This window comes from Channa argus, chromosome 18 (assembly GCF_033026475.1).
Source record: "Channa argus isolate prfri chromosome 18, Channa argus male v1.0, whole genome shotgun sequence".
NCBI lineage: Eukaryota > Metazoa > Chordata > Actinopteri > Anabantiformes > Channidae > Channa > Channa argus.
Window position 1 is genome coordinate 13,730,329 of NC_090214.1, and position 26,919 is coordinate 13,757,247.

At 38.1% G+C, this 26,919-nt stretch overlaps 3 protein-coding genes across 4 annotated transcripts; 2 read left to right on the plus strand and 1 right to left on the minus strand.

Moving 5' to 3' along the window:
* Positions 1–1,497: 1,497 nt before the first annotated feature.
* si:ch211-222n4.2 (uncharacterized protein LOC101885505 homolog) lies at positions 1,498–8,375 on the plus strand. Of its 2 annotated transcripts, none has more exons than XM_067484873.1 (7): positions 1,498–2,064; positions 2,867–2,914; positions 3,308–3,425; positions 4,794–4,989; positions 5,090–5,190; positions 5,289–5,348; positions 5,497–8,375. In XM_067484873.1, exons 1-7 carry the CDS (start codon positions 1,773–1,775, stop codon positions 5,531–5,533), a joined length of 852 nt encoding a protein of 283 aa, XP_067340974.1. In that variant the 5' UTR covers positions 1,498–1,772; the 3' UTR covers positions 5,534–8,375. The 2 variants fall into 2 exon arrangements, with proteins under 2 accessions (XP_067340974.1, XP_067340973.1); XM_067484872.1 differs by having other exon boundaries at positions 1,499–2,064; positions 5,519–8,364.
* Positions 8,376–9,220: 845 nt separating this feature from the next.
* On the plus strand, positions 9,221–17,957 carry crkl (v-crk avian sarcoma virus CT10 oncogene homolog-like). Its single transcript, XM_067484093.1, has 3 exons — positions 9,221–10,513; positions 11,053–11,527; positions 15,750–17,957. Exons 1-3 carry the CDS (start codon positions 10,203–10,205, stop codon positions 15,882–15,884), a joined length of 921 nt encoding a protein of 306 aa, XP_067340194.1. The 5' UTR covers positions 9,221–10,202; the 3' UTR covers positions 15,885–17,957.
* A 3,475-nt stretch (positions 17,958–21,432) lies between these two features.
* LOC137103602 (T-box-containing protein TBX6L-like) lies at positions 21,433–25,958 on the minus strand. The gene is made up of 8 exons (XM_067484094.1): positions 25,399–25,958; positions 25,098–25,200; positions 24,349–24,513; positions 24,100–24,246; positions 23,842–23,918; positions 23,338–23,411; positions 22,983–23,196; positions 21,433–22,868 (listed from the first exon to the last, which is right to left on the minus strand). Exons 1-8 carry the CDS (start codon positions 25,569–25,571, stop codon positions 22,676–22,678), a joined length of 1,146 nt encoding a protein of 381 aa, XP_067340195.1. The 5' UTR covers positions 25,572–25,958; the 3' UTR covers positions 21,433–22,675.
* Between the last annotated feature and the right edge of the window lie 961 nt (positions 25,959–26,919).

The window sequence follows — 26,919 nt, forward strand, 5'->3', positions numbered from 1 at the left end:
GTTTCACATAAACTGAAGCATTGCATGCTCTTCCAGAAATGTTTTCGTTAGTTTTTAGAACAGTGATAAGTTTTTTTTTTTACCCTTTACTCTTGTAGCCCGTCTACTCTTAAGTGTAGGATCGGCCCTGAGTTCTTTTATTTAGCTCTTAACACAGTTTTAATTACTTGAACATTTTTAGTTTTGGGTTGCACAATATAATTTATTTTACCTGTAAAAGCAGATTATTTCTAGATATAACTATAACTTAAAGTGTGATTACATTGGTGTATTTTAACACTTTTTACCAGATCTGTGATATCTACGTAAAATAATTAAAAGAAATAACACCACAAAACAGTTATAAATTAAACTTAAATCGCCATTTTATTTAAACACACATTTACCATTCCTGGCTGTTTTGCCGTTAGATTGACGCGCAGGTCTTCTTCCAATGAAGCCTCCAAATTTCCATCTGAAATTCTCAGTACATCAGAAACATCTGTACACTTGCAGAGTATCTAGCTGATGATCCAAAACAGTTACTACAGGTTGCTAGTGCACAACTTCGAACTTTTTCTCTTAACAATTAACTCATTAGCTCGTTAACATCCTCTCGTTGCCTTGTGACCACGTTCCCAGATTATGTGCAGCATCTACTTCCTTTAACAAAATAAAAGCCTACGCGATCGCCTCAAATGCCACATACAAATTAACGCATAAGAAACACATTTTAAACATTTTAACCCATGGTTTATAACATTACATCCGAAACGTTTTACAACTTTTTTTTTAAACTGGGCTACACTCCTCTTAAACCTGCTCTGTCATTAGTGCTCATCTTGGCCTTACAATATTTATATTACAACATCCAATTCTGTCATATAGTACAAGTGAGCCTGGAAAGTCTAGCAGAGCTACATCTATCCTGCTGCTGACCTATTAAACCTGCTGCTAAAACCAATTAAACTGGATATCAGGGACTTTAAGTCTATTTAAAGCAATATATAAGTGTATTGGCCTGGTGCAGACAATCCATTACAACTCACCTGAACAGATCTAAATTATTTAAAAAATAATTGAGTTTTAGATATTTTATAATTACTCCATATATTCCAGAAAGTCAGTTGTTTCTTGTGACCTATTAAATGCCACTGAACAAAACAACACAACTCGAGGCTACTTAATAAAGTGAGTATTTTTTTTACTGAGACTTCACACTCATAATAACTGGGGGATATCTGACCTGACCCCACTATTGTACCTCCCCTTACATTTTGCCGATGCCTTTTTATCTGTGAAAAATATAAAGTATTAAATGATGAAACAAAAAATGCAAGCACCTCGGCAACTGTATTGATAAGCTGCTCACCGCGACTAGTTACGGCTTAGAAATATTTATCCAATCAAATTGTTATGTTTATTTGTTGAGTGGCTTTTGGTTGGTTGTTGGGTCTATCAATCTTAAACGATGAGGCGGGACTTATTCGCGTCTTGCCTGAAAGCTCCAACTCAGGGCAATAATACAGCATAGAGTCGTCACGGCAACCGAGTCAACACCTGCAAAGTTATTCAGGACACTCGAGGTGTTTACAGGCAATAGCATTTAGCTAACTAGTTAAATTAGTAAGTTGATTAGTAAGTACGTTAACTGTGTAAGTCAACTCAATAACAATGTTTACAGAAAACGCTGTTACTGTTAGCTAAACGTGCTAATTTCAGTTGTGTGCAAAGTAGTCGCTGCCGGGTACATAGGGGGATAGAATGGTTCGTTAGCCGAGTAAACCAAAGCTATGTCAAGTAAGAACCTCCCATCCGTGCGCCATTTGCCACACTGGACCCGAGTTGGGCGTCTCGGGAAGCCTCGCACACCTCGACGTGTAGCGGCGAACCAACTGCAGCCGCTACCTGTTGATCTGTCAGCGGACAGAGGAGTGGGGCGAGCTGCACCGCTGACCCGTCAGGACGACGCGGACCCCCGCGTCGCATCAATGCAGAGGAATATCCAGTTTCTGCAAGAGCAACACAAGGAGACTCTCGAGAAGCTCCATGTAGAGATCGAGTATCTCAGACGAGAGAATAAAGGTGAAGACATGTGAAGTGGGAAATGGTATTTAACTCAGTCTATCGTTTACTCTAAGAAGCAACTAAACTCACAAATGACAGATGTATAAACTTAACCAAATTTTGGATAATTGTCCTAATGTATCTCTTAATTTTGAAAATTGAGTCAATTTGTGTTCAGTAAAGTAATATATTGCACTTTCTGGTAAGTCACAGCATGATATACCCTGTCAAAACCCTATTACCCTATTTAACAAAATTATATTAAACTAAATCTAAAGTAAAATAATAAAAAAAAAACTTTGTTCTACATTGGCAACTGGGACATACAAAGATAAGAGTAACGTTACCTAAACAAAGAGCCTGCCACTTTATGGAAAAGTAAAACATGTCCCGACACAAATCCAACCAACAGATTTCAAGGATCCACATAATTATTTTCCATTTACGTGGGATGAACTCAGTAACCTGCTGTGGTGTCCACATGCCTTATATGTAATGAATTCAGGTTAATGAGAAAGACCTGTCTGTCTCCTGACAGCATGCTGACAAGAGAGACAGTCAAGGCACAGTGGTTACAAAGCAACTCCAGGGTTTTGATGGTTTCTCAGTGGGAGGTGGACAGGGATCCTTTGTCACTTTACTGAACAGTCCTCATGCTGCTCCATATGACTTTGTTTCTCCCATGGTGAGACTCCTCGTCGGTCACGCCATAAAGCAGTCAGGCCCCCTAATGCACAGGACTGTGTTACATGAGCATGCTTCTTATGTGCGACAGTACACTGTCGCACACACTAAAATTCTCTTAATGTCGATGTTGCAGAGTTGCAGTATAAGCTGATAATGGAGCCTCCCAAGTCAAGCAAAAAAGGTAAGATAAAATGCTGCGTTTTTTAAATTGCACCCTGCTTTGCACTGCATTATTGCTGGATTGAGACATTGAGTATTACAATTTGGTGACATTTTAGTGATGCTGTTTGGAGATTAAATAACTACATGGAAATGTTTGCTTTTTGCCAATCCTGAGAATCCTCCAAATGCTATATTTCTGAAAATCAGTTCTCCTTATTATTTTGGAAGCTAGTCAGCAGCAAAATAGCCTTATACTACCAAAGATAAAATTCATCAATTATTATATATCTTCATTTTAGTCCAAAAGAGAGAATAGAAAATTAAGGTTCTCTCATTGCTAATATCCCAAAATTAGTAAATTATTTGGAGCCCAAATATCCAACTATTTTGGCTTGTGGCCTCTTTCCTCAAGGACTTACACACGGGGGAAAAGGCATTAGACCACCTAGTCAGGGAAGTGAAGCCCATACAAAACTCTACCTGGAGGAACCACTACAGGACATGCGACCTGCTAAGGACCAGGCATTAAGGTACCATATCAGGGACCATATTACAAAAACATTTTTATTCCCAGAATCTGTCCTAAGCGCTAATGGAATCAAGGGTTAGGAAAGTGTACTAAACAAGCTTCCTAACTTCCCAAAATGTGGGAGAATCCTCAGACTGTGCTAACATTAACTTGTTAGCTTGTTAAGCATCTAGCTGCTCATGTATTGTTCTTACACAATCAGCAAAATGTCAACAGGTGGAAATTTTGCACAGAGAAGTTTATGGCTGACCCTAACACTGTGCTGGGGTTGGTGACACAGCGATCATTTGTAGATACTGGGTTGTGATGCAACTGACAAGTGGACTGTTTTTTGTTTTTAAAAGTAGACTTTCACCGTTAAGATATATATGACGATTTAACCAAGGTCGCAATAACAATTAGCTAATAACGTGGCTGCTCTGTACATACAGTTTCCCAAGTTGAAAACCATTGTTGAGTATTTAAGATGTCCTAACACAAGAAAAGAAAGGATGAAGCAATATAGAAGAGGATTTCTAAAGTTAGATTCTGCTTTTGTAATAATAAGTTAGGAAAAACAAACTTTCTATCTTAAGACTTAAGATAAGACGTTTCTGTAATATGATCAGAATTTCACCTGCTTAACAATCCATATTGATATAATAGAAATTATTATCGCCTTTTCTTGGGAATATACATATGCTATAGTTCTGAATATTACAACAAGAATAAACACAGTAAAGGAAAAAACAATAAGCTCACTGGTCACTAAAGAACACAAATATATAGATGTGAGTGACTTTCGTTCTTTGGCAGTGTAATCTTGTAGCTCTTCTGATTATCTAGTATAAGTTTTCCTTTTAAACTAACTCCTCACATAATTATATGAACGTTCAATCGAGCTCACCAGGTATTGTTTCTTTAAAAATGAGCAATTGTCTCTCCTTACCTGGGGGTTTTAGTGATTATTTATTTATAGGCCCTGTTGATTTTACTGTTGTGAAGACAGCATGCAGCCAGTCAAACATTATCATCCAAAGAGAGAATTAGTTTTACTACCACCCAAAATGACACATTTTCAAGTGCATTTTACAGGTGTCAAAAAGAAAATGCCAAATTATATAGTAACAGTCTTTTTTGGTGCAAAATATACATGATCTTTTTGTACAAACTACATGTTTAAAGATCACACCTATCACTCATGATAGGAGTGATGGTAGGTATATCCCAAGACTTCTTGTAACAGACTATTATTGAATATCAGGTGTTTTTAACCAAGACCAATTCATAGGCTTGAGTACTGATCCACAGCTGTATTTCCAGTAATTAAGCATTAACCTTTAACATTTTGAATCTTAATTTTAATTGAAAACTAATTTTGTGGGAGAAGCCTTGGAGATGGTGGGGAATGTTTCGGATCCACCAGGCAGGACCATGGCCTTGAGGTGAAGGGAGGTCTTATCACTTCATTACAGCCTCTTCGAATTCAGATCAGCCCCTCACATCCCCCACACACTCCAACACTACAGGAATGTGAGGTCATCATCCGGCAGCTGTACAATGCTAACAGTTTACAGTCTCAGGAAGTAAGTATCTGTGCTTACAATGCATTCCAGTGTTGTGCAATTAAAATACAGTATTCTGTGGAAAATATTTAATATTTTATGACAATTTTGTTTCACTTAGATTATACGTGTGAAGGCATTGCTGAGAGACATTGTTTTAAGCAAAAAAATCACCCCAGAAAACTACATTCTGACCAAGGCCTACCTTGTTGATGGTACCCGGTAAAGTGATAAAGAACATCATTATTTTCATCATCACATATAGCATAACTTGGGGGAAAAATGCACAGTTGTGATAAGTGCATTTTTATACTTTTTAGCAAATTTTCAGAAGAAAGAAAACTCCCCAAACTTGGTCTTCAAACATTCCCAGAAAAAATGTATGTAAATCCCTCTCTCTTCATTGTGCTTAATGATTTCAGGTATTTTTGCCCTATGCAAGAGTTTGCTCAAACCTCAATAATACTTTTTTACCACTTTTGATTAGTGCTTTTCCGAATCCCATTAATGCAACTTGTTTGTGTCTAGTTCACATATGTCTCTTTCCCAGGTCACAGCCCTCTGAGTCTGGCTTGGTCCTCCCAGCCCTGAAGCAGAATCTTACCTCAACCATTGCAGAAAGACAGAGGCGAACCCATGCTGTGCAGAGAGATCGTTTCAAAAGAACTGTGAGGTGACAGGACCAAAACTACCACAGCTTCTTACAGCCACCTCAGAAGGACTGCAGACTTTTCATGATTCTTCAGAAAAACAGTAGTCATAAAAACTGTGTGACAGGATTATAACATTTATGGACAAAAAGAGGTGGAAAGAATGTCTCACATCATGCTTTTCATGGGAAATAATAAAGGTATAATTTTTTTTACAAGCATTGTACTTTAGGGTTTTAACTTAAAATAAATGATTTTGCTAAACTTTCATTGGAGATGTCAGAAAGGATGGAGGAGTTATTGTATGTCATATGACATTCAAATATAAAAACAATTATCACTGCAGAAAATCAAACCTCTAAATTTACATGCAATAGAACAGAAGAAATCATTCATTTCTCAGGGGCTTTTTGTATTGGTACAGCATTATATGGAACAGCTTTATGACTTGAATGGACAAATGTTAAAAGTCAGACATTTACTGTACAACTGAGAATTAATAATAATAATAATACATTTTCTTAACACAAAATACCACAGTCCATGCAGTTTTTCCTCTCAGGTTGCAAAGGTGCTTGCTCTAAAACCGTTGTCATGTGCATTAATGTACCTCCCCAAAAATCACATAAGCTGGCTAACAAGTCCTGGTCCTTCGTCTATGTAACAAATAGAATTTTGAATTTAAATAAGACCACTGGACGGTCTTTTTCTTTGCCTCAGGTTGAGCCCAGCGAAGATGGTGGGATTTCAGGATCTTGTTTATATATGGTTGCTTTGCATCTAATAATTTTAGCTTGCATATGGTATATGTGTTCACTGGCAGAGGTTTTCAGGGCTATTCCTGGGCCCATGCAGGGATTTCTGAATGTTCTGTTGTCATTGCTAAAGAGCATGACTTCACAATTGATTTTTGGCCTTATTCCTTATGTACATACAACCATGTGTAAAAGTTAGTACCCCCCTTGAATTTTCATCAGCAAAATAATAACTAGTTCTTACAAAGGTGTATTAAATATATAATTAGGCAATGGTTGTTTATTTTCACAATGAAAAAACAAAACAAAACATGACCCCTGTACACTTACATTTCGTTGGTCAATGAAACAAGCTTAACATGATGGTTTTGTACTGACTCTAGTGTCTCTATAGGAGCTGCATAACTGTAGTTGTGTTTCTCAGTTTCAGAAGTAAAATCTTCAAAAAGACAATTTAGTGGTTACCCATTTTTGCAGAACTATCAAGAATTTTCAATAAAAAATACATCAAATCACTAAGGTGTACACAATGGACCACTGAACTGAACCTGTCATATTTTTAACCAATCTAAGTCAACCAAACATAAAAAGTGTTGTATGCATATAAATACATTCTTGTAATTCTGAATCATGTAGTGAAAATAGCACAATTTTTCTTCTATTTGTAGTTTGAAGTAATCCCACTTTACTTAACACCATCGCATAGTCCGGTTCATAAGGCAAATTCTTAATTCAGCAGTGACAACCGGGGTTAATGCTAGAAGATAAACCTTGTGTGATTTTGTGTGTAGAGATTTTCAGAGGAGAAGTGAGCAAGACACTGTATAAAATTTGTGCTCAAGGTAAATGTGCTGAAAGCTAAATTTGTGCTTAATAGTGCATGTCACTTTGTGTAACGTGTTATGTAACCAGTCTAAAATGAAAGACAGACTAATGTCTGACACACGATGCCTCTTCCGTGCACCCACTAGATGGAGGTGTTTTTGAGGAGACTTCTCAGTAAGCATCGATGCAATTAAAGCCTACACATATCTGACAGCTGTTCTCATAAAGGTATAACTTCTTTTAGCATCATCTCTAAATTATCACAGAATATTTATTTCTTATTTATTTTAACAGTTGGGATAGTGTCACAAATGTAATTGTGTATTCAAATTTTAAAATTCAAACATCCATCTTGATAAATGCCTTTCATCTCTTTTTTGAATTGGTGCATGGTTAAAACAAACCAATACACTTATAGCTTCATTTTTTCTTTTAAGATTTTCAATTAAAAAAAACGTATACTAATAGTTTTTGTAACGTCACATATTGTATAACAATGTGTCCCTAAATGTCAGTTTGTTTTTACTGATTCGTTTGAGTACAAAGCCCTGTTTACTTTTTTCTTCTCAATTTGTTGCAGCAATGCGTCTTTGTAGAAATGTGGGAATTGGCAAGCAATAGCCATTAAGGCCCAGAGGGTGCAAATCTATTAAAATTCAGACAGTGTTGCAGTGATGAGAGTTGCTCCATGCCAGCTTCCCCCTCATAAGGCAGGATAACTAAAACTGGATCAACCAGAGGAACAGATCTTTTTTATCGATTTGATTTACATCAATGAGCAAATGTTATCCTGCACTAACGATGTCTCCTCATGAGTAGTCACTGTTTTTTAACACATTCTTTTGTTAATATTACACTTTATTAAGGTTTCTTTGAAGGCACTGCCCCCTGCATTTAAATTCACTCTCTTCTTCTCAGCATATTGTTTAGTGGGTTGGGGAGCTCCAAATCGATGTGTCACAGTTGTGTGGCAGATAATACTTATTATGAGATGGAATTGAAGGGAAGTTGGATAACAAAGGGATATGAAAATAGGGAAATATGTAAAACGTTTTACTGTTGGCAGGAAATGGCCATTGACTGAGCAAATGGTACTTTGCATTTGAAACATATAAGCTCACACTAACTCCACATTAAGCTACAGACATTGTAAGTAGCTACCAAACGTTCCTGTTATAAAGCAAAATCAGATATTTTACTTTTCCCATCTGTGTCTTAAGGGAGACCATAAGAGAATGGGTTGTCATGAATGACTGGTGTAAAACTATCAAGAACTACAAGAATTTAATATGCAGTCAGTCATTAGCAAATAAATATAACTCTGACTTACAGTGTTCTGCACCAAGCTGTGTTGAAAATATGGCCAAAACGTTTCTCAGGTATTGTTTTTACATCCTTTTACACAGCTGATATCTGTTTAATGCTACTTTATACCCCCACCTAATAGTTTACCCTCTATATCACTGCATTATGACAGCTACTACTTTGCAGATCAAGATGTTATATACAGCTTTTATGTATTGTTGTAGATTTACAGAATAGTCAACTACGTCACTAAAATACTGCACATAATGTCTATTCTCAATATATATTCTGATACAGTACTCACGTTAGATTTTTTACTTTTTACTTTTGCTACTATTTTTCTGATAATATTGTTTTTATACAATAGCCGCCTTTTCTTTAATTTTTTTGTAATATTGTTGCTGCTTTTTATGAAACATATGATTAGTTTTAGTTCATGACTTATTATGGCTGGGATGTGTGATATCAGTTGAGTTGTTATAAAATTATACGGTCTCATGATGCTGCTATAAATAGGCCTCTAATGAATTTTCACTTATATCGATGGTTGTGTGGCCTGTGGTGATAATATCACCGTTTCATCATAGAAACATGATGGACACCTAGCTCTCTGAGTGAGGGGGGAGGGGGGCGGGCCTTGCCCTTGTTACGCGCACACCCCTTCCTCCTTCCTCCTCCTCCCAGTCTAGGCGTCAGCGACGTGCAGATAGAAAGCGGGACCTGCCCTCCCGTCGCCATTTTTCGGTGTCGTACTCGCACTTCTGGTGGCTCGGGTGAGGGGGGGACGAGCAGAAATAAGGCAAAATAAAACATCCAGAAAACAGTGAAGTCGAGATACCTCGTGAGCGGATAGAATGCACGCGAGAGCTTAAGTGTGTTGTGGAAGCCTCTGAGGTGCACAAGCAGGAGACACACCGCTCCTGTGAAATCATTTTTTGTGTGAAGACGTGTTGCTGGCCGCCATTTTTTGCTGTGCTGCCTCAAAGGTCTGCTCCGACTCGAGAAAGAGGGATTCAAAAAGGTTCAGTGAATAGTGCCTTATCGTGAGATCAAGAAGATAGTGAGTAACCATTTCGTTTCCGACTCGCTGCGACCTGACAACCTTTTGCAGACATGAGGATCTATCAGATTTGAAGTTGAGGCCACCTTTTCCGTTCTCATAACTGACAGTGACTGAAGGATATAAATTATTAGAGAAGCTTGGTGTTTTCTCGGAAGGCGGCACGAAAAGGGGAAGCTTCATTGATCATTTGTGTCCTCGGCCGTCTGTAGATGGTCGTCGTAAGTTTTCTTATTTATTTTTCTTTATTTTGGCCGCTCAAACAATCACTCAGCCATTGACTGGTCGCCACAGGAATCACATTATGCACCAAAGTTGGATCAAGCTACTCGCAGCCTGTCTTTGAAAACGTCAGGTTGTGGGTTGTTGTTTTTTTTTTGTTGTTGTTGTTGTTTTTGGGTTTTTTTCCCCCCTTGGTGGTGTTTTTATTATTAGTTCGCCGGAGCCTGCAACGTCTGTGCAGAAAACACTGGAAAATCTCACAGGGCGACGATTGCCCTGCCCTGCATCTTCAAAATCGTCCAATTTACTGTGATTGGCCAGTTCCAATTGCGCATAGCGTTACACGTTTTAAATTATTTAGTTTCTTTTTCTTTTTTTCTTATTTGTAGACTGATATTAACTTATTCTTGAACAGAAATGTCAACTGCTCGTTTTGATTCGTCAGATCGCTCCGCTTGGTATTTTGGACCTGTGTCACGACAAGAGGCACAGAATAGGTTACAGGGACAGAGACATGGTATGTTTCTTGTTCGAGACTCGTCGACCTGCCCAGGCGACTACGTGCTGTCAGTATCTGAAAACTCAAAAGTGTCCCACTATATTATCAACTCTTTGCCCAGCAAGAGGTTTAAGATAGGTGACCAAGAATTTGAACACCTTCCTGCTCTTCTGGAGTTCTACAAAATCCATTACCTAGATACGACCACGCTGATAGAGCCAGCACCCAGGTAAGAGAGCCACCCAGTAACACCCCCCCCCCCAATTAATACTAAAACACATAGGCTTTGTTTACATATGTTATTAGTGATTGGTATGTGATCTAGGTTAACAAGACTGTCCATTTTATTAAGTTTCCCCATGCACTTAGCATGGTGAAACATGGTGAATCCCCTGATGGGGATTTACATTTTGCTGCTTAAGCAATAATGTTATGTATATGAGACATAAAGATTGTCTGATTATATTTAGGCTTTTTGCCAGCTACTTGTAAACACTACATAAATAAATATTCATATGCATGAGTTTAGAGTGGCACATATAAATCAGATTTTCATACATTTGTAAAATTGTCCCTTCCACCATACATTAGTTTTTATTGAACCATGCAACAAAGATTAGTGCCGTTGTTCCCTCAAACACTACCATACAGACTACTATAGGCCCAATATTTTCTGATATTCTATTTTTATGTTATAAACTTGACATTGGCTCTTTCTTAATTCTAATCATTGTGTGCTTTCTTTGCTTGACTATGTAATCTCCCAAGGTACCCAAGCACAGTGAGTTGTCCCATCCAGCCCATAGGTGGCCAAGAGGAGAATGTGGAGTATGTGCGGACTCTGTTTGACTTCAATGGGAGTGATGCAGAGGACCTTCCCTTCAAGAAAGGGGAAATCCTCATCATCCTGGAGAAGCCAGAGGAGCAGTGGTGGAGTGCCAAGAGTAAAGATGGGCGTGTCGGGATGATCCCTGTTCCCTACGTAGAGAAAATAGTACGACCTCCACCCCACATTGGCCAGTCTTCCCATGGATCTCGCAACTCAAACAGCTATGGGATTCCTGAGCCTGCCCATTCCCTTGTCCATGCATATGCCCAACCCCAGACACCTTCACCATTGCCCCCTGGCACACCTGGAGCAGTTATCACCCCTCTACCTTCCATTCAGAATGGCCCAGTCATGGCAAAAGCCATCCAGAAACGAGTGCCATGCGCCTATGACAAAACGGCTCTCGCCTTAGAGGTATTGTGAAACTGCATTTTACTTTATTCACCTATTTGATCTTCTTGCTTGTTAGCTACCAAACAAGCAGCTCTCTTTCATGGCTGTGTTGCATTTCCCAGCAGTGTGCTGGGGGTATTACAGATCTGCTTTGAAAGTACTAACATGTTGAATCATGTAACGCAATGCTCATTGTGCACTTAACATATACTAGGGCTACAGTATGCTCCACACTCATAGCAGACTGAGCTGTAGCGATTCCCCCAGAGGGGCGATAAACACAACCGGTATCTTAGCCCATCTCTGCTGCCAGTCAGTGACATCAGAGTGTGTCAGTAGGCGTAGGAAGTAATCTAGGTCACTGGGTACAATCTTATACTTGTCCTTATGACTCTTGTACATAGATGAGGTTTTAAATTTGGAGGATGATCAAACTTGGTTAATGGTATTCGTAATTAAAGGTTAGTCTGTCCCCTCTAGCTTTAGCTGTTTTTTCTCTTCTCTCTCTTCTCAGTCTTTTTAACAATTGACAGTTAATACATTCACCTCACAAATTGCCTGATAACTCTTTCAGACTGACATTGTGATGGATTTTAATGAGTCAACAAGAGTGGTCAGCTGCCCACTGACTGCACCCTCTGCTGCCCTTCACTGCCCTCCCTTTGTCAACAGCACCATTGGGCAGATGGAGATTTCCATTGAGTGAAAAATATAGCATAATGTTCATTTAAGATACTTTCTAGAGCAAGACAGAGGCAATAGAGACAGGACATGTAAAGCGAGAATGTGAGAACACACACTAAAATGTAACTAATTTGGCACTTGTTATTTTGTGAGATGATGCAGTGTTTGGCTTAAATGTGTGAATCTACAGATGCAGACTGGACACTTGTCATCTCACGACACATGACTATTTAATCGTTTCAAAAACTTGATAGTCAGGTAGATCTACTTCTCCCACTAACCAATCTTTAAATGACTATGTTTCCTACCCAGGGCCCATCTAATACTAATAGATAATCCTAAACATTGTTTCAAGTGTAATTGTACATGAATTAGTGTAGCAAGTACTTGTGTAAACCGTATTCATCCTGGTGGTGCAATTTGATTTCATAGCTGTGTGACGCACAAATGGTAACTTTGCCAAAAAGTGTTAGTTGTCTATTTTTATTTTATTTATTTATTGTTTGTTTGTTTTACTGCTATTTACAGAATAGTGTCCCTTGCTGGTTCAAAATATCTTTATTATTAATAATTTTCTTAATTTATAATACATCTCTAATTTATCACACCTAGTTGTTGCAGAGTCTTCAGTAACTTCTAGCTATTGCACCCTGTGTTAGTCAGCTGCCTAAATATGCACACTGGTCTGACAGAATGCTAAAACCTTTGCTGATGCAAAATGCAGAGCATCAGTGCCCAGAGCTACTGTGAGATTTTTAGTGAGTCATGTTGCCGCTTTTTCAGCAGCATTGTTTGGAAATGCATTACAACAACTTGTTGCTGCAACCACTTCAGACTAAAGCTGTTTGGTTTGCATGTATTGCCAGTAGGAACAATTCTAAAAGTAAAATGCTAACATTAGTCTACCATCACACCAGAGACTTTCTAGTGTGATGTGACGTGGTCTTGTGCAGCGTAGACTTTAGACTTGATTTTTTTTTCCCCCTGGTTTATCCTAATTTAACTGATGATATTGTCAGAAAATTGATTTTTAGGATTTATCAGGAATTGTGCCTTGCATGAAACATTCACTAACATAGTGTCATTTTGTTTAGTGTTTTATTTTGCATTTTTTGTTAAGGCTACATGCTGGTGTTTGTTTCCCCTCTTGTTCTATCTAGGAGCAACTCAGGGTCTAATGCTGCTGAAGCCACATGTGAATTAAGTCCTAATTAACTATATTTGAAATGATTTGTTTTGTGGTACAGCTAAGAAACATTGTCCAGTTGTCACCACAGTACAGAGTGTTTTTTTGCTGCACTAAAAACTAGCAAATTGATCACACAGAAATCCATAGTCATTCTGCTTGCATAAGCTCTTTTGGAATGTCTTTACTGGACACCTCAACCCTGGACTAGAACAGAAGTATTGAGTGAAGTCTTTACTTATTAAAATTTTTTTCAGTCTGTTGTCTTTCTGCAACACTTATACAATTCTGTGCCCTTATAAAACTGATATTTAAACAATTAGCCATCAAATCAGCATAATCTCATCTTTCAATATTGTGTTTATTAAAAGTTTAAGTTTTTGAAACTAGCTAAGAAACTAAATTGGGTCTACATATAGTATAATATTGAGACAAGTGTCATGATGAATAAATTGTTGAATTCAGAGAAGAAAGCTACCAGAAACCGTACAAACCAGTCATTAGAAAGATACCAGGTGAAACCCTAGTACTTCCTGTGGTATTTGATATACTGGTTTAAACCTTGCTTTGCACCAAAAACGCATACCATACCTTGTCCTATCATGTCTCTTCTGTCTCTGGTTGAGAATAGGTCAGTGCTTGCAAGAAAAAAAAAATGTTTTGTATAGGGACTATTTTTGGGCCCTTGGGCTTCAAGAAGCAGAAGCTGTGAGTCATTATTTTTTTCTCTTTCGAGACTGGCAGTCCCTAGCAAATTAAACCAGGTTACATGCTTTGTATTTAGGGTTTGCCATTGAGGCTATGTTTATTTTTATTGCATAGTACCATTAGTCTGCATTATCTTAAAAAAAAAAAAAATTTGATGTGGTTTGATAGGTTTGTTTTGCCACAAGCTTCTGTGTGATAGTCTGGATTTATGAATTGCAATACATAGGGTTTATTTTATTCATTTTTAATTCCAAGAAAGAACTACTTCAAGGTTAACTAGCATACAAAGGCTCTACTTTGGTGGCATTCATGACAATAAGCCCCTCAAAAATAAAGATGTATGCCCTTAATCTTCAACATATAATGGTGTATGGCTTTACCTAAAAATTTAAATATTCTGAAACTTTTAGGTTTATGTGGCAACAACTGATTTTGCTTTATATCTCTTGAGTTAGAATGACATTAGTCAGGTTATAATTAAAGGTGTTTTTCATTCAATCAGTCACACTGTTTTTTTTAATACCTAAGTAGCTGTCATGACATTTTAAGAGTCCAGAGTAGGGTAAAGGATTATTGTTACAGTTGGATTGGACGTCCTTGAAGCCTTATTCTGAAGTTTAAGTTACAAATTGTGTGTCCTTGAATTCATGTTTCAATCATGGTTTTTAATCAGACTTTCCATTCTAATCCTGATAAAGAACATATAGCTTCAAACAGGGATCACATTCAGTGTCACCTAACCATCTGAGTGAAAGCTCTGTGCCCCTTATCAAGATGAAATCACTGTGTCATGCATACACATTTACAGAAGTGTGTAATACATCTGTGTGCTGTGGAAGCTCATATGTGCACTGTTATGCACTTCACTTTTTTACATCTCAGCACTTCAAACTATGCTTGGTCAATATGCACTAAGCATACATTTTATATGTTTACTTTATGTCTCATGTCTTGTTTGTGTTTTTATGTGGTGCTCTCTGTGTATTTAATTGCCCCTCTGGGATAAATAAAGTTCTTGGTTGGTTGTTAGTGTAGTTTAGAACTGGTTTTAAAATAAACATATGTCAAATGTTTTTTTTTATTGAGGCACACACAAAATGTATTTTATCCATAACCAATATATACTGTATAGTCCTGTGCAGGCACTAACCGTCTTTACATTTTTAATTGATCTCATAACATATGTCAAATGTTTTTTTTTTTATTGAGGCACACACAAAATGTATTTTATCCATAACCAATATATACTGTATAGTCCTGTGCAGGCACTAACCTTTGCTCTATTGAAGTCATAGAAAATAATATAATGCAGTTATGTTGTTATTTTAAAGTTGAGGTGCAATACTATGATTGGCTTTCTTGGTTCTAATCTATGTAAAATGTTCAAGCATCCTTTGTGTTGTGACTTGGAGGTTTTTGGTGAGACATCTCTCTTCACATCACAAGCAACGAAATGTGTAGAGTACACATGTAAGATACTAAAGTTAAATGTGGTATAAAATCATCCAGTACCATGCTGGTGCATATAATAAACTCCTATTTTTAGTTTCCATTTTAAAAATATTTAATAATCATGTGTCTGAAGTCAGAAATTGTTTTATAGTTTGAGATAGTGTGTGTATACCAAGTTTTTGTCTTTGTGTAACTTATCCCTTTTGTCCTCAGGTTGGTGACATTGTTAAGGTTACACGAATGAACATCAGTGGTCAGTGGGAGGGAGAGGTGAACGGGCGGAGGGGTCTCTTCCCATTCACTCATGTCAAAATCATCGACCCCCAGAATCCAGATGAGAGTGACTGATCTAAGACATCAACTGGAGCCTTTTGCCAGCATTGACCTGCACCTGAATCTCCTGGCTATATCCACCTCTCAAGCCAGTGTCACCAGGGTTACTTGCTTAGCTGCTTGGGGCTGTACCATGATAGTCGTCCCTCTGTTGTTGCCAACTGTTGCAAGGCTTTTGACTGTTTACAGCTTTGGACGCTGGATCCAAACTAAAATCCCACTTCCCATTTCCACGTCTTTGTTCCAGGATGGGCTGGTTTTGCATTAGCGTCCTTTTCATTTCCAGGTCTGTGTGTGTGTGTGTGTGTGTGTGTGTGCACAAAACATATGTACCACATGACATTGTAACATGGTTTTTTATTTTTTGAATTTTTTTTATGTTTGAAGTCTAGGGGGCTGTAGAAAAGTTGCTGTGTTTGTTTTATGGATGTTACTTGTACAAAATAGGGGAAAGCAATTTCCCTATGGACTTGAGTGAGCACTGAGGCAGTGAGGAGCTTACCAGCCTGCCAAATGATATCTCTCCAAACAATCAAGTCACTGTTGTACTTTAGCCATTATACAAGCACACACGTACATGTACTTATTGGCCATGAATTGTTCAGGTTGGCAGATATTTCATGTGTAAGTGAAGTCAGGAGGGAGGGATGAGCTTGTGGTGTGGATCTTGGTTTCAACTTGACATAGTAGATCCCATAATCCCATCCAATCTGCAATCCTAGCAAGTCTAGCTGACTAGAAATATTTATCAATTGTTAATAAGATATGACAGCCATATATGATTTCATCTGTGCCACATGAACAAATTTTATTTTTTTTTATTTTTTTGTGACACATGGTAGATGTGTGGTAGAGGGGTAACTTTGCATGTGTGTTTGGTACCTCTTTACTGTCCTTTACATTACTTTGAAAGGACATTGCTTACAGATGAACAGGTTTTATAGTGCCAACAGCATCAAGCACTAGATGAAATATTAACTTTTTTGCATAGGAGTGCCAAGCTTCGAAATGTCAGAGCAAGGGCTGTATCCCTGGCCAGCACTTCCCATGAGCTAGCTTATAAACGCAGTGTGAGCACAAATACTGAAGGTTTTCCACTGAATTGTGAAGCTCTGCCTTCAGTTGTATGGATCAGGGAAGGAGGAAATGTCTGTGCAAGCCAATGAAATCCCATTAATGCCTTTACAAAGAGTAAGATAAATGCATTTTATAGCGCATGTAATCCCGTCTCAAACCTTATGTTTTAACGTGATGTTAGTCCTATCAGTTTCAAACAGCTTTATTTGTTAAGTATTTGGTCTGTGCACAGTTTTTCTCTTTATGCAAACAAATGCCATCAGAATTGTGAGAAGCAGCTTTGTTCATATTGTGCTGCAACCACTTCTAGTTGATCAATAAGAGGCCAGGTCTAAACAGTTAGTGCTAGACCGCTAGATTTCTGCTGTAAAAATGAACCATTTCACTTCCATCTTTCCCTCCTACTGCTCTTTATTAAAATCATTGCTCTCCTGTTCACTGAGAATAATATTGTGCAGCTTTTAATTGTATCCCTTTTTTATTTTGCCCGTTTTTAGTCAACTATTAAATCAAGCATTTGTTAAAATGATGTTAATGAAATATAGTGTTACATTGTCAAAAGGGAAAAATGCCTGCTGGTTGCCTCTGTGCATGACCTCTTGGCCAGAGAGCTGGTTCAGCCTGGCCAAATGCTGCTTAATGTCATTTATTTCCTTCTTAAATAAAGATTTCTTATTTTAAGTTCTCCTGGTCTGTACAAACAAACCAGTGAGGATATTCCTCATCAAACATAATGAAATCTACTAATTAAGCAATACACCTTGATTATTTCCTTTGTTGAGGTGAACTTGTTTTCTCATGCTTCGGAGTTGTTTTGTAATGGCATTAACAGTATTACTGAGCTCTCTTCTCATATTCTAGGAAAGCCTCTTTTACATAAGAATTGAAAATTGTGCCTTTTATTTTCTTATACCATTTACATGTGTTAATATTTTTCATGGTTAACACCTGTGCTGGTATTGACCCTTTATGTACAGAACAAGTAAATAAAATTTATGTTTACTTCTTTAAGTTGTTGTGTTGTCTCTGTTGTGTTTTCTGTGTGTGTTTAACACATGGTTTGGGTGTGGATGTGTTTGCAGCAGTATGGTGCAGGTTGTGCATGTAGAGCGCGGGACAGTTGCTCTTGTGCTAATTATTGACAGTTCCAGTTTTGATTCTGCCTGCACCCAAGAGATGGGAAGCAATTAATGAATTTTAATGAAGTGCTAAAAAAAGCAAGTCAGCTGACCTAGACTTTGGGAGTGGAAAACTTTTCAAGGGCAATGTTTCAGATAGGTATGTTTGTTCAGCAGTTTTCAAACCAGAAATATGCACAGTCCAATACGTCCTGTGTGGGAAAATATCTTTTAAGAATCAGCATTATAATAAGCCCTTATTGAGGACTTTTATTTTGAATGAAAGGCTGTTGTTTCCTATCCCATCCACTTCTACATATAAAATCATGGCCCTATTGCATCACTATCATTACCTCAGAGTTTTGGTTTTTATTAAAAACAAAATGTTCTTGCAGAGCTGCAAGGCATAATGCAACTCCAGTTCAGATGCTTCTGGAGTTTGAATGAAAGTATCTTCAGATAGATAGATAGCATATGTAGATTATGTTGATCAGTAAAAACGGAAAATGCTAAATGTATGGTGATTCTTGTGATTGACAGGGACTGGGGATTCAGATCACCTTTGTTATTGAAGCAGATGTACATGTGCTTGGATGTGGAATTGTTTCCATGTGTGCTAGTTATACATCTAACTATCAATGGCTTCCAGCTTGTCCCTTCAGAAGTCGCGACATGAGTTTTTACGCCGGATGCCCTTCCTGCCACAACCCATTTTATCTGGGCTGGATCGCCCTTGGTGGCTGGGTGGGGCCACACCTGGTGGGGCCCTTAGTAGTACTGCTCATATATTGGTGCATCAAGAAACTAAAATTAGCTTTTGGCAACCAGTCATGTCTCCCCATATTGATTTGTCACAGTTCTCTCACTTTGTACACTGACAATCACCTGTAACTGTGAGCAAAACCATTAAACTTGTTCTGAACTACCAGGGGAACAGCACGGAGGCATAAAATAAAAGAGTACTTTTAGAATGTAACAGTATACAATCTAAAGGTGTCCTTTTTGCATGATATTCATTGTTGCATTTCTGATTTTTGTGTGTGTCACAGCTAAATTGTCATTAAACTCAATCAACATATTCCTCTGGACTGTGATAGGTGGTAGCTGCAGTGTAAATCTAATAATGAGTTTGATAATGAATCAAACTTACCTCAGTCCTCGGCACACAGTGCACTGTATATGTGTGAGTGTGAGTGTTTAAATAGATGTGTGACGCCTTATGGTGATGGTCGATGCCTTAAAACAGTCCATTACCACCACTACCACCCTGAAGCTACTGTAGATGGGATGGTAATTGACATGCTGAACCATCTTTGGCCCTTAGATATACTAATAATGCACAGTAAATCTTTTCTGGTTAAATATTTCAACATAAATAATGTACATAATGAAGTTTAGTAATAATTTTTCATTCTGAAATCTGAGGTTTATGTGCATTTTTCAGCCACATCAATGACTTTAATCTGTGTAGTAGTGTAGTGTTCATTGATAGTGGAGGGGCCCACCATTGCTGCAGCCCATGTTACCACCAGTAACCAGGGGTCTCACAAAATCAAGCAGAATAGAAACCTAATGATTTACTCTTTAATATAATTGGTTGTGCTGAATTTGGTAAAACTCCAAACTTTCTATGAACCTGTAGATTTCTTCTTGTTTAGTTTGACAGAAAAGGTTTTTGTTTATGAGAACCAGACAGAATTTGAGGCCACACTCTCCTCAAGTGAGCCTCTAAACCTGCTGAGTGACAAGTGATTTCAAAGTTGCATCAGCTGAATTCACATCAGGTTTATTACAATTCCCATCCAATATGACATTTTTGGGACTTTTTACCATTTTCAACCATTAACTAGAGTAAAGTAGAGTTGTTCAGAGCCACCACTGTTTTACCATAAACGTTTAGTTAGTGCTGATGGACTAGATGTAAGGTCGTAAGGTCATTAATAAACAATGTACCCTCCACTGCTGGGAATTGCTAGTTTTCTCAGTTACTCCAATGTAATGAGCATTTTATATCTACAGATAATATCTTCTACCAGATCATCCTATACCTCTGACATGAAAACACGTAAAGGAAACAGTTCACTTTTAACAATAATTATAGCCACATGCCCTTTGGTGCTGGCATTATAACCTAAGCACATTGAATGACCCTGTTTGTATTCTATATTTAAATTTATAGCAAGATGAAAGGAATTTAGGGTGAGCTATATGGGTTACACCGATGACCCCGGCTACCTCAGGAAGACCTGGAAGGTAGAACGACCATTCTGTAATCAGGATGCCAGCACACATGATGTTAAGAATATGTCCTCTGGACGTAACTGAAATCCTATCTGCTTCAGGTTTATGACCATATGACTTTGCCTCTCTGTATGTTTGCTGTTTAAAATTGGACATTACAAAAAACATGTTCGTCCATCATGATGTGCTCTAGAAAATTCCTTTTCAGTGTCTGCTCCCTGTAGCTTTAGAAATGTCCCAGATATGGCTTCCTTCTCTGGCTCGTAAAAGATTTACAGCACAGACGTTCCTGCCTTCTGCTGGGGAAACTATGCCAGACTATGATGGTAATTCCACACTAGCTGTCTGTCATCACTTTATCAGGTCAGACTTATTGCTCTAGAACCGTCTCTAACTGCTCCCTAGTTCTTGCTCTTTCTCATCCCTTTAATGGCTGAACTCTCAGTTAGTGCAGCAGTTGATTGCATGATATTTCATAAAGTGTATGAGAGTGGAGAGTGTACCTTGCTTTCAAGCTGAATATGGGAATTTAGTTTTATTTTAGGCACTTAGTCTTGATTAGATTTATTTGGAAATCTGTTAGAGAATAGAAAGCTTTGTGCTCTTGTGCTGGTGATGGTAACTGTAATGTTGTTGCACCTTGGCAGATTCTATATTTTGGCTGGGCATTGTTGCCGTAAAGATGGCAAACAAATGGTACAACACTGTGGTTTTGTATTGCCATGACTCTCTGTACATAGATTGGTGGTTCCCAAAGGATGAACTGTGATCTCTGACGTCCAACACCACCAACCTGCTAACTAAGTGCTGTACTTAAGGGCGATTTTGCAGTACTTGTACTAAGATTAGTATTTTCATTTTAGGTTACTTTTAATTTTACTCCACTACAATAATTTTATGGCTACATGACAAAGTATAATTGGCTAATAAATCACAAGTTATTAATATGGATTCACCATGTGTCAGAAATTGGCTGTAATCTATACAAAGTTTATCACCTGTGCCATTTTTGTTCTGCACCGTTACTAGATCATTTTTTGCGCCATTTTTAATTATTTCCATAACTTTTCTTTTACATAATTTGCATTTCTGATAGTTTGTCAAGAAAATCTAGACTAGGACATTGATCAACAGTTCCAAATCCAGTGTTATTGAAAATACTAAAGTACTTCTGTAATTGAAGTAAATTTTAGAGCTTGTACTTTTGTACTTCAGCTTGAGTAAAATCTTTGAATTAGTACTTCTCGTGGTGGAGTATTATTTATGCAAATACTTGCACTTTTACTTGAGTAAGGAGTTTGTGTTACTGTACCACCTCTGTTTGAGTGCAGTGTAAGTCTCAGGATAAATTATACCAAATTTCTTCTCTACTGAATCTGCAACTATTCATCAAGTGTAATCATTTAGTTAATTGTATTATTTATACAATATTCATTTATGACAGAATAACTCACAAACTATTCAGTTCAATTCCACTTTATTTATATAGCACCAATTCACAACAAAGTCATCGCACTTGCAGAATAAATTCAAGACTATAAAAATGTATAAAGCGAGCCAACAATTCCCCCTTGGAGCAAGCCCTAGGCAACGAGGTTATATCTGTCAGCCTCAGCTATACTTTGTGATTATTGCTTATGAGGTGAGAGAATAAACTAAGATGATAAACATAGCAAACATGACATCAACTAAACATCAGCATGTTCCCACCACTGTCCACTGTGCTTTGTGGCTCATATACAGATAATTCCTTCTGTATCATAAACAAGAGGTAAACAATGTATATATATTGATGCAGAGGAGTTCAATATTACAATAAACTGAGCTTGGCACCAGTGGGTAAACCTGTTATCATTTAGGTATGTTTTTACATATGTCATTTCTATCTTTCCTCGGGTAATTAAGGAGATAATCTGATTCAGTGAATTGTGTTGAACATGAATATTTTTACAAAGTGTTGGGTAAAAGTACAGCTTCTATATTTTACTATCATTTGACATTTAAAAAAAACTTTAGAGCTTTGTTAAGTAAACTGTTGAAAGTCTTTTACTGTACTGTTTAGCTTCTTTGAAACTGTGAAAACTCAAAACTAGAATGTGTGTTATTAAGACTTTAAGGACAATAATAATATACATTTTCAATTTAGAAGAGTTGGGGGCTGGTTTTCAGGTTAGCCCCACATACACTGAAAACAGAAATACATACATTTTATAAACATTTATAAACATTCTACATAAAAGTCTGCATGGCCTGCCAGGTAGTTGCTGGCTCCTCATTGGATAAGTAAAAGCCAAGGTTTTAATGGTTATATTCGCCATCAATTTTGTGACCATGCAAATGGTCAAAAGTCACCAGTGTGTAGGAGTGTATTCACCAAGTGTAGGAGAGGAGTGGGTACTGGCTCCAGTCTCCTGTGTTGCCTTGCTGGTGTTGCTGGTGGTTGTAGCCATGTTGTTGGGTTCTGTGATCAGCTGTGGTAAGTTGGAGAGGTGGAGGATGGCTGATGGTGTGCACCCCATCTACAACACTGGATGAAAATGGAATTCTAACATGCTCCACAGATCTGGTGAAAAGAAAGGGGGGCAACGAGGATACACTTCATGCAATTTGCATTTTTTTCCTGTACTGTCTAACCATGATTTAATTTTTATGTTTTCTCAGGTATCTTAAATCATACCTGTACGGCTGCTGTGCTATGGATGCAGGAACCATCTGTTCTTCACAGCTGTAGTCATACTCCTGCAGCTCCAGGGTCTCAGCATGTAGACTCTCAAATGGGTCCTGCTCCAGGGTCAAATCTGAAAACTGACCCCCTTTCAATGATGCCTGTATGGAGGCCTGGTTGCTTTTTGCTTGTACTGACTGAGAGGTGGAGGGCATCCTCTGCAGGTCTGAGAGGGAAATACAGTGTTTAATATGAATCTCACAGGAAAAAGACACTGGATTTCACAGGTTGTCAGTATGAAAACGCAGAATTTAATCTGTGTAACTAAGAAGTTCTAATAAAAACATGTCTATAAACAAAAACTTACCTGGAGGACTATTGCAAAAAGATTTGCTGTCCAATGCAGCTCTCTTTCCAGGGGCACTTCTGTTTGAACGATACCTTAGAAAAAGTAAATTATACAAGTACAAGTTACAAGTTGAATAAGTTTAGCTACACGTGTGCTTAGGAATTTGTTTATTTATTAGGAACCCCATAAGCTTTCACAATATTGGTTGCTAATCTTTCTGGAGTCTACATCATAGAAGCATAATTAATAATAAAATCCCAATGAAAGAGTAAAAATATACAATCATAAGGACAATGCAAATGTAAGCAGTAGAATACAATCAATGATCTATGATTGAATTTAATCTGTGAAACTATGTATCTATGATTTAAATGCAGGTGCATGACAAAAAATAGATTTATTTTAAATACAGATCACAATCATTTTTGCACAACACAAACAGAGTGAGTTATGAACACATCCAGCTGGCAAAGTTGCCTAAAACAGTAAGAAATTCCTTTTATTTTAAAAATCAATTCCTACCTTTTACTGTGGGAATGAGTGCCCCCTTCCCTGAATCCTTTAGCAAAGGGGTTGTGGTCTATCTTCAGTTTGGTGATCTTAAAAAAAAAAAGCAGGAATAGATGTGCTGAAGCAAAGTATTGATGGTGCAGTGTTTTGCTTCAATTAAAAAGAAACATTGATTGTTGGTTTATGTTTAGTAAAACTACCATAAAAATGTAAAAAGTTACAAGTTATATATGCATTGCATACATTTGAGTATCATTTATAAATTCGTACCTTTGGGTTCTGATAGACTGTCACTGCAGTGAAGGTCGTCTCTGGGAAGGAGATCGTCTGAAATGGGCCCCAGCGGACAGTGTAAGGACTGTCTGCCTGAATGACGTGAAACCTTGGGTAATAGCGGTGCATGGAGTGCAAGATGATCTGATGAGAAAAAGTGGGCAAAACATGTCAGTGGATTCAAAGTGAAACAATTTAACATGTAACAATGTCGAATCATTTAACGAGAGTAAGACTGTGTCTCACGTAGCCATGCTGATCCAATGTGTTGTTTGTGAGCTTCATCTTGAGGAAAGACAAGGACTGCTTCATCCAGTGACTTCCTGGTGCAGGAGAATCTGGGTGCATGTATGTTCGATGTGGGGGCTGAGGTTCCGCCTTCCCTGCAACCTCCCACCTCTCCTTTTTCCACTACAGAGAAATGCGGGAGAGGGAGTGTGAGACCTCAAAATACTCTTCATGAAGCATGAAATTCATTTTCATGATGTTAGAGACCAGTAGTGCATGAAAATATCTTCGTTGTAGTTTTATACTGTCTTATAAGGAACTGGGAAATCTTTTTTTTCTTTTTGGTTCCTTATATGGATCTTTCTACAAATGTACCATTACAAATAGTACAAAAGCATGCTCCCTTACAGTACTTTCTCCTTACTGTGTACCTCATTGTTTTTAAGTGTATGCTAAAGCAATACATGGGAACAAATGGGCCAGTTGATGCAAGAGCCGTTGAATCTATGGACGACTGACTGCTTCTCATTCACTGATTGTAAATGAGGAGCGATGCTAATTGATTGGGCCTCCAGCTGAGAGTGCACAAACAAGAAGCAATGAAAGGCTTTGATATGCAGTTGTGAACGGCCCAGAGTAGACAGGCAGACTAGTGTCTGGCTGCAGACTGCTGTGCTTTGCATACTGTAAGTTTGGTACTAAAAAAACACATTGTTTTAAAACCCAGAGATGTGCAGCAGTGCATACAGCATTCAACATGCATTTACCTTGTATTTGAAGCTGTCTAAAGGAACCATATCCACCATGATGACATAGTTGGCAAAAGGTTGGAGGCCAGAGACACTGACACTGCAGTGTGGAAACATCCTCCTGAAACAAATACAGAGTCAGTTATTGTTGTGATGTTTTTTATTTTTGCAAAATTATTTTGTGCCGTTGAAATAAGACTCCAGTGTCTGCTCTGGAGCTATTAACACATGGGGGGTAATGTAGAACATGGTTCGTGTGAGAAATGCTACAAAGTGTTGGTGGTGTTTTCAGAAAGCAGGAAATTCTGTCAATTCTTACCTTCCCTGCTTTGTTATAATCATCTCTGTTCCGATGCTGTGAAAGGCCTTCCAGAGATCAGCATTCTCCAGGGTCATCCTAACGGAGCTCTGCTGGTATGAGTCAGCTGCTGGAGGGGAGCAGGGCATGCTCAGATTCAACTTGGAGTCTGAGGAGACAAGAAGAATAAACATGTAAATAGTTTTGCAGCTGTATTTATGGAACACGTTCTTACTTTATTGCAGTGTAGAATTTATACGAGCAATTAAAATGGGCAAAATATATCCCCACAAAGCAAAAGGAACTTGAGGCATAAAATCTGACTGTAAACAGTTGTTGTACTTAAAAATGATTTATATTTGAAATAAAATGTGTGAATACAATGGTTAAAATAAACAAAGCATGCACATATTTAGTCTTGTGTTATTGATAATTTCATTGCCATTTCAATGCAATGAAAGTAAAAAGCTAATTAAACGTTTTAATAGTTAATGGTCCAATATATTTTACATCTGTAATTATGTCAGCACAGCCCCAAATAACAAATCACTATAGTACATCTCCCCTTTGTGTGTTTTAACAATTACAGTGTCACATTGAATGTGAAACAGAATGAGCGAAGCTTACCAGGGAACTGCTGCATCTTCCTGTGTCGCCCTGCTATCACCACCAATGGCATCCGAGTTTTGAGACAAAATGTGGCTTTCTGGTATTCCAATGCTGCTATCAATATGCTGAACATCAGAGGTCTCTATCTTTGAGCCTGCCAGTCAGCAGCTTGCCCTTAAAAGCCGTTACAGAAGGGTGGGGTCTAAAGAGCCATGGGTGTGTAATAGCAGAGTGGGTGGGACGGGAGGCAGAGGGTAGGTAAGACAATTACCTGAGGTTAAGGTCTTTGTTGTAAACTCAGAAGGCCACTGTAGCCACTGTACTGTGTGATTGTTTGGAGATGGTGGTGTCTTTCTGTTTGATTACTTGTACATGAGTCAGTTCAATACTGTTATAGTGAGCGTCATTGTCTATCCATACGCTAACCAATGGCTTTCGGCTTGTCCCTTCAGGGTTCGCCACAAGGAAACATGTTCGGCACGTTGATTTGGCCTGAGTTTTTAAGATGGATGCCTTTCCTGCCGCAACCCTCCCATTTTTATTCGGGACTCCGGCTAGGCCTGGTGGAATGGGATTCCTCTGCATCCCAACCCAATGCTCTACCAATGAGCCACCAGCCCCTCTGGCACTGTGTATTCATCCATTAATGCAAAATCTTTCATTCTTGTTGTTTTGGCTTTTTTGAGAGAGAGTGTGAAACTTAATTAAAGATATACAGTGGCAAGAAAGAGTAATGGCACTGTTTGCAATTTCTGGGTTTTCAGCGCAAATTTGTCCTGAAATGTGAACTGATCTTCACCAAAGTCACAAATGGGTATAAAGGGATGGAAAAAATTATTGGTTAAATTAAATTAGAGCTGTACAAAGGTCAGTGAGTGTAGTGTGGTTAGTGGTGTGAACAGCTCTCTACAGGTAATTCCATTGCATCTTTGT

What these genes read in the sequence shown, in the direction of transcription:
- si:ch211-222n4.2 (XM_067484872.1), top strand. Translation starts at nt 1,773, where the DNA reads ATGTCAAGTAAGAACCTCCCATCCGTGCGCCATTTGCCACACTGGACC. An exon ending in ACAGTTTACAGTCTCAGGAA is followed by an intron (nt 4,990 to 5,089) that starts GTAAGTATCTGT and finishes TGTTTCACTTAG; the next exon opens with ATTATACGTGTGAAGGCATT. An exon ending in TACCTTGTTGATGGTACCCG is followed by an intron (nt 5,191 to 5,288) that starts GTAAAGTGATAA and finishes TATACTTTTTAG; the next exon opens with CAAATTTTCAGAAGAAAGAA.
- crkl (XM_067484093.1), top strand. Translation starts at nt 10,203, where the DNA reads ATGTCAACTGCTCGTTTTGATTCGTCAGATCGCTCCGCTTGGTATTTT. An exon ending in CTGATAGAGCCAGCACCCAG is followed by an intron (nt 10,514 to 11,052) that starts GTAAGAGAGCCA and finishes TAATCTCCCAAG; the next exon opens with GTACCCAAGCACAGTGAGTT. An exon ending in AAACGGCTCTCGCCTTAGAG is followed by an intron (nt 11,528 to 15,749) that starts GTATTGTGAAAC and finishes TTTTGTCCTCAG; the next exon opens with GTTGGTGACATTGTTAAGGT.
- LOC137103602 (XM_067484094.1), bottom strand. Translation starts at nt 25,571, where the DNA reads ATGTTTATTCTTCTTGTCTCCTCAGACTCCAAGTTGAATCTGAGCATG. An exon ending in ATTATAACAAAGCAGGGAAG is followed by an intron (nt 25,201 to 25,398) that starts GTAAGAATTGAC and finishes TATTTGTTTCAG; the next exon opens with GAGGATGTTTCCACACTGCA. An exon ending in CATTGGATCAGCATGGCTAC is followed by an intron (nt 24,247 to 24,348) that starts GTGAGACACAGT and finishes TTTTCTCATCAG; the next exon opens with ATCATCTTGCACTCCATGCA.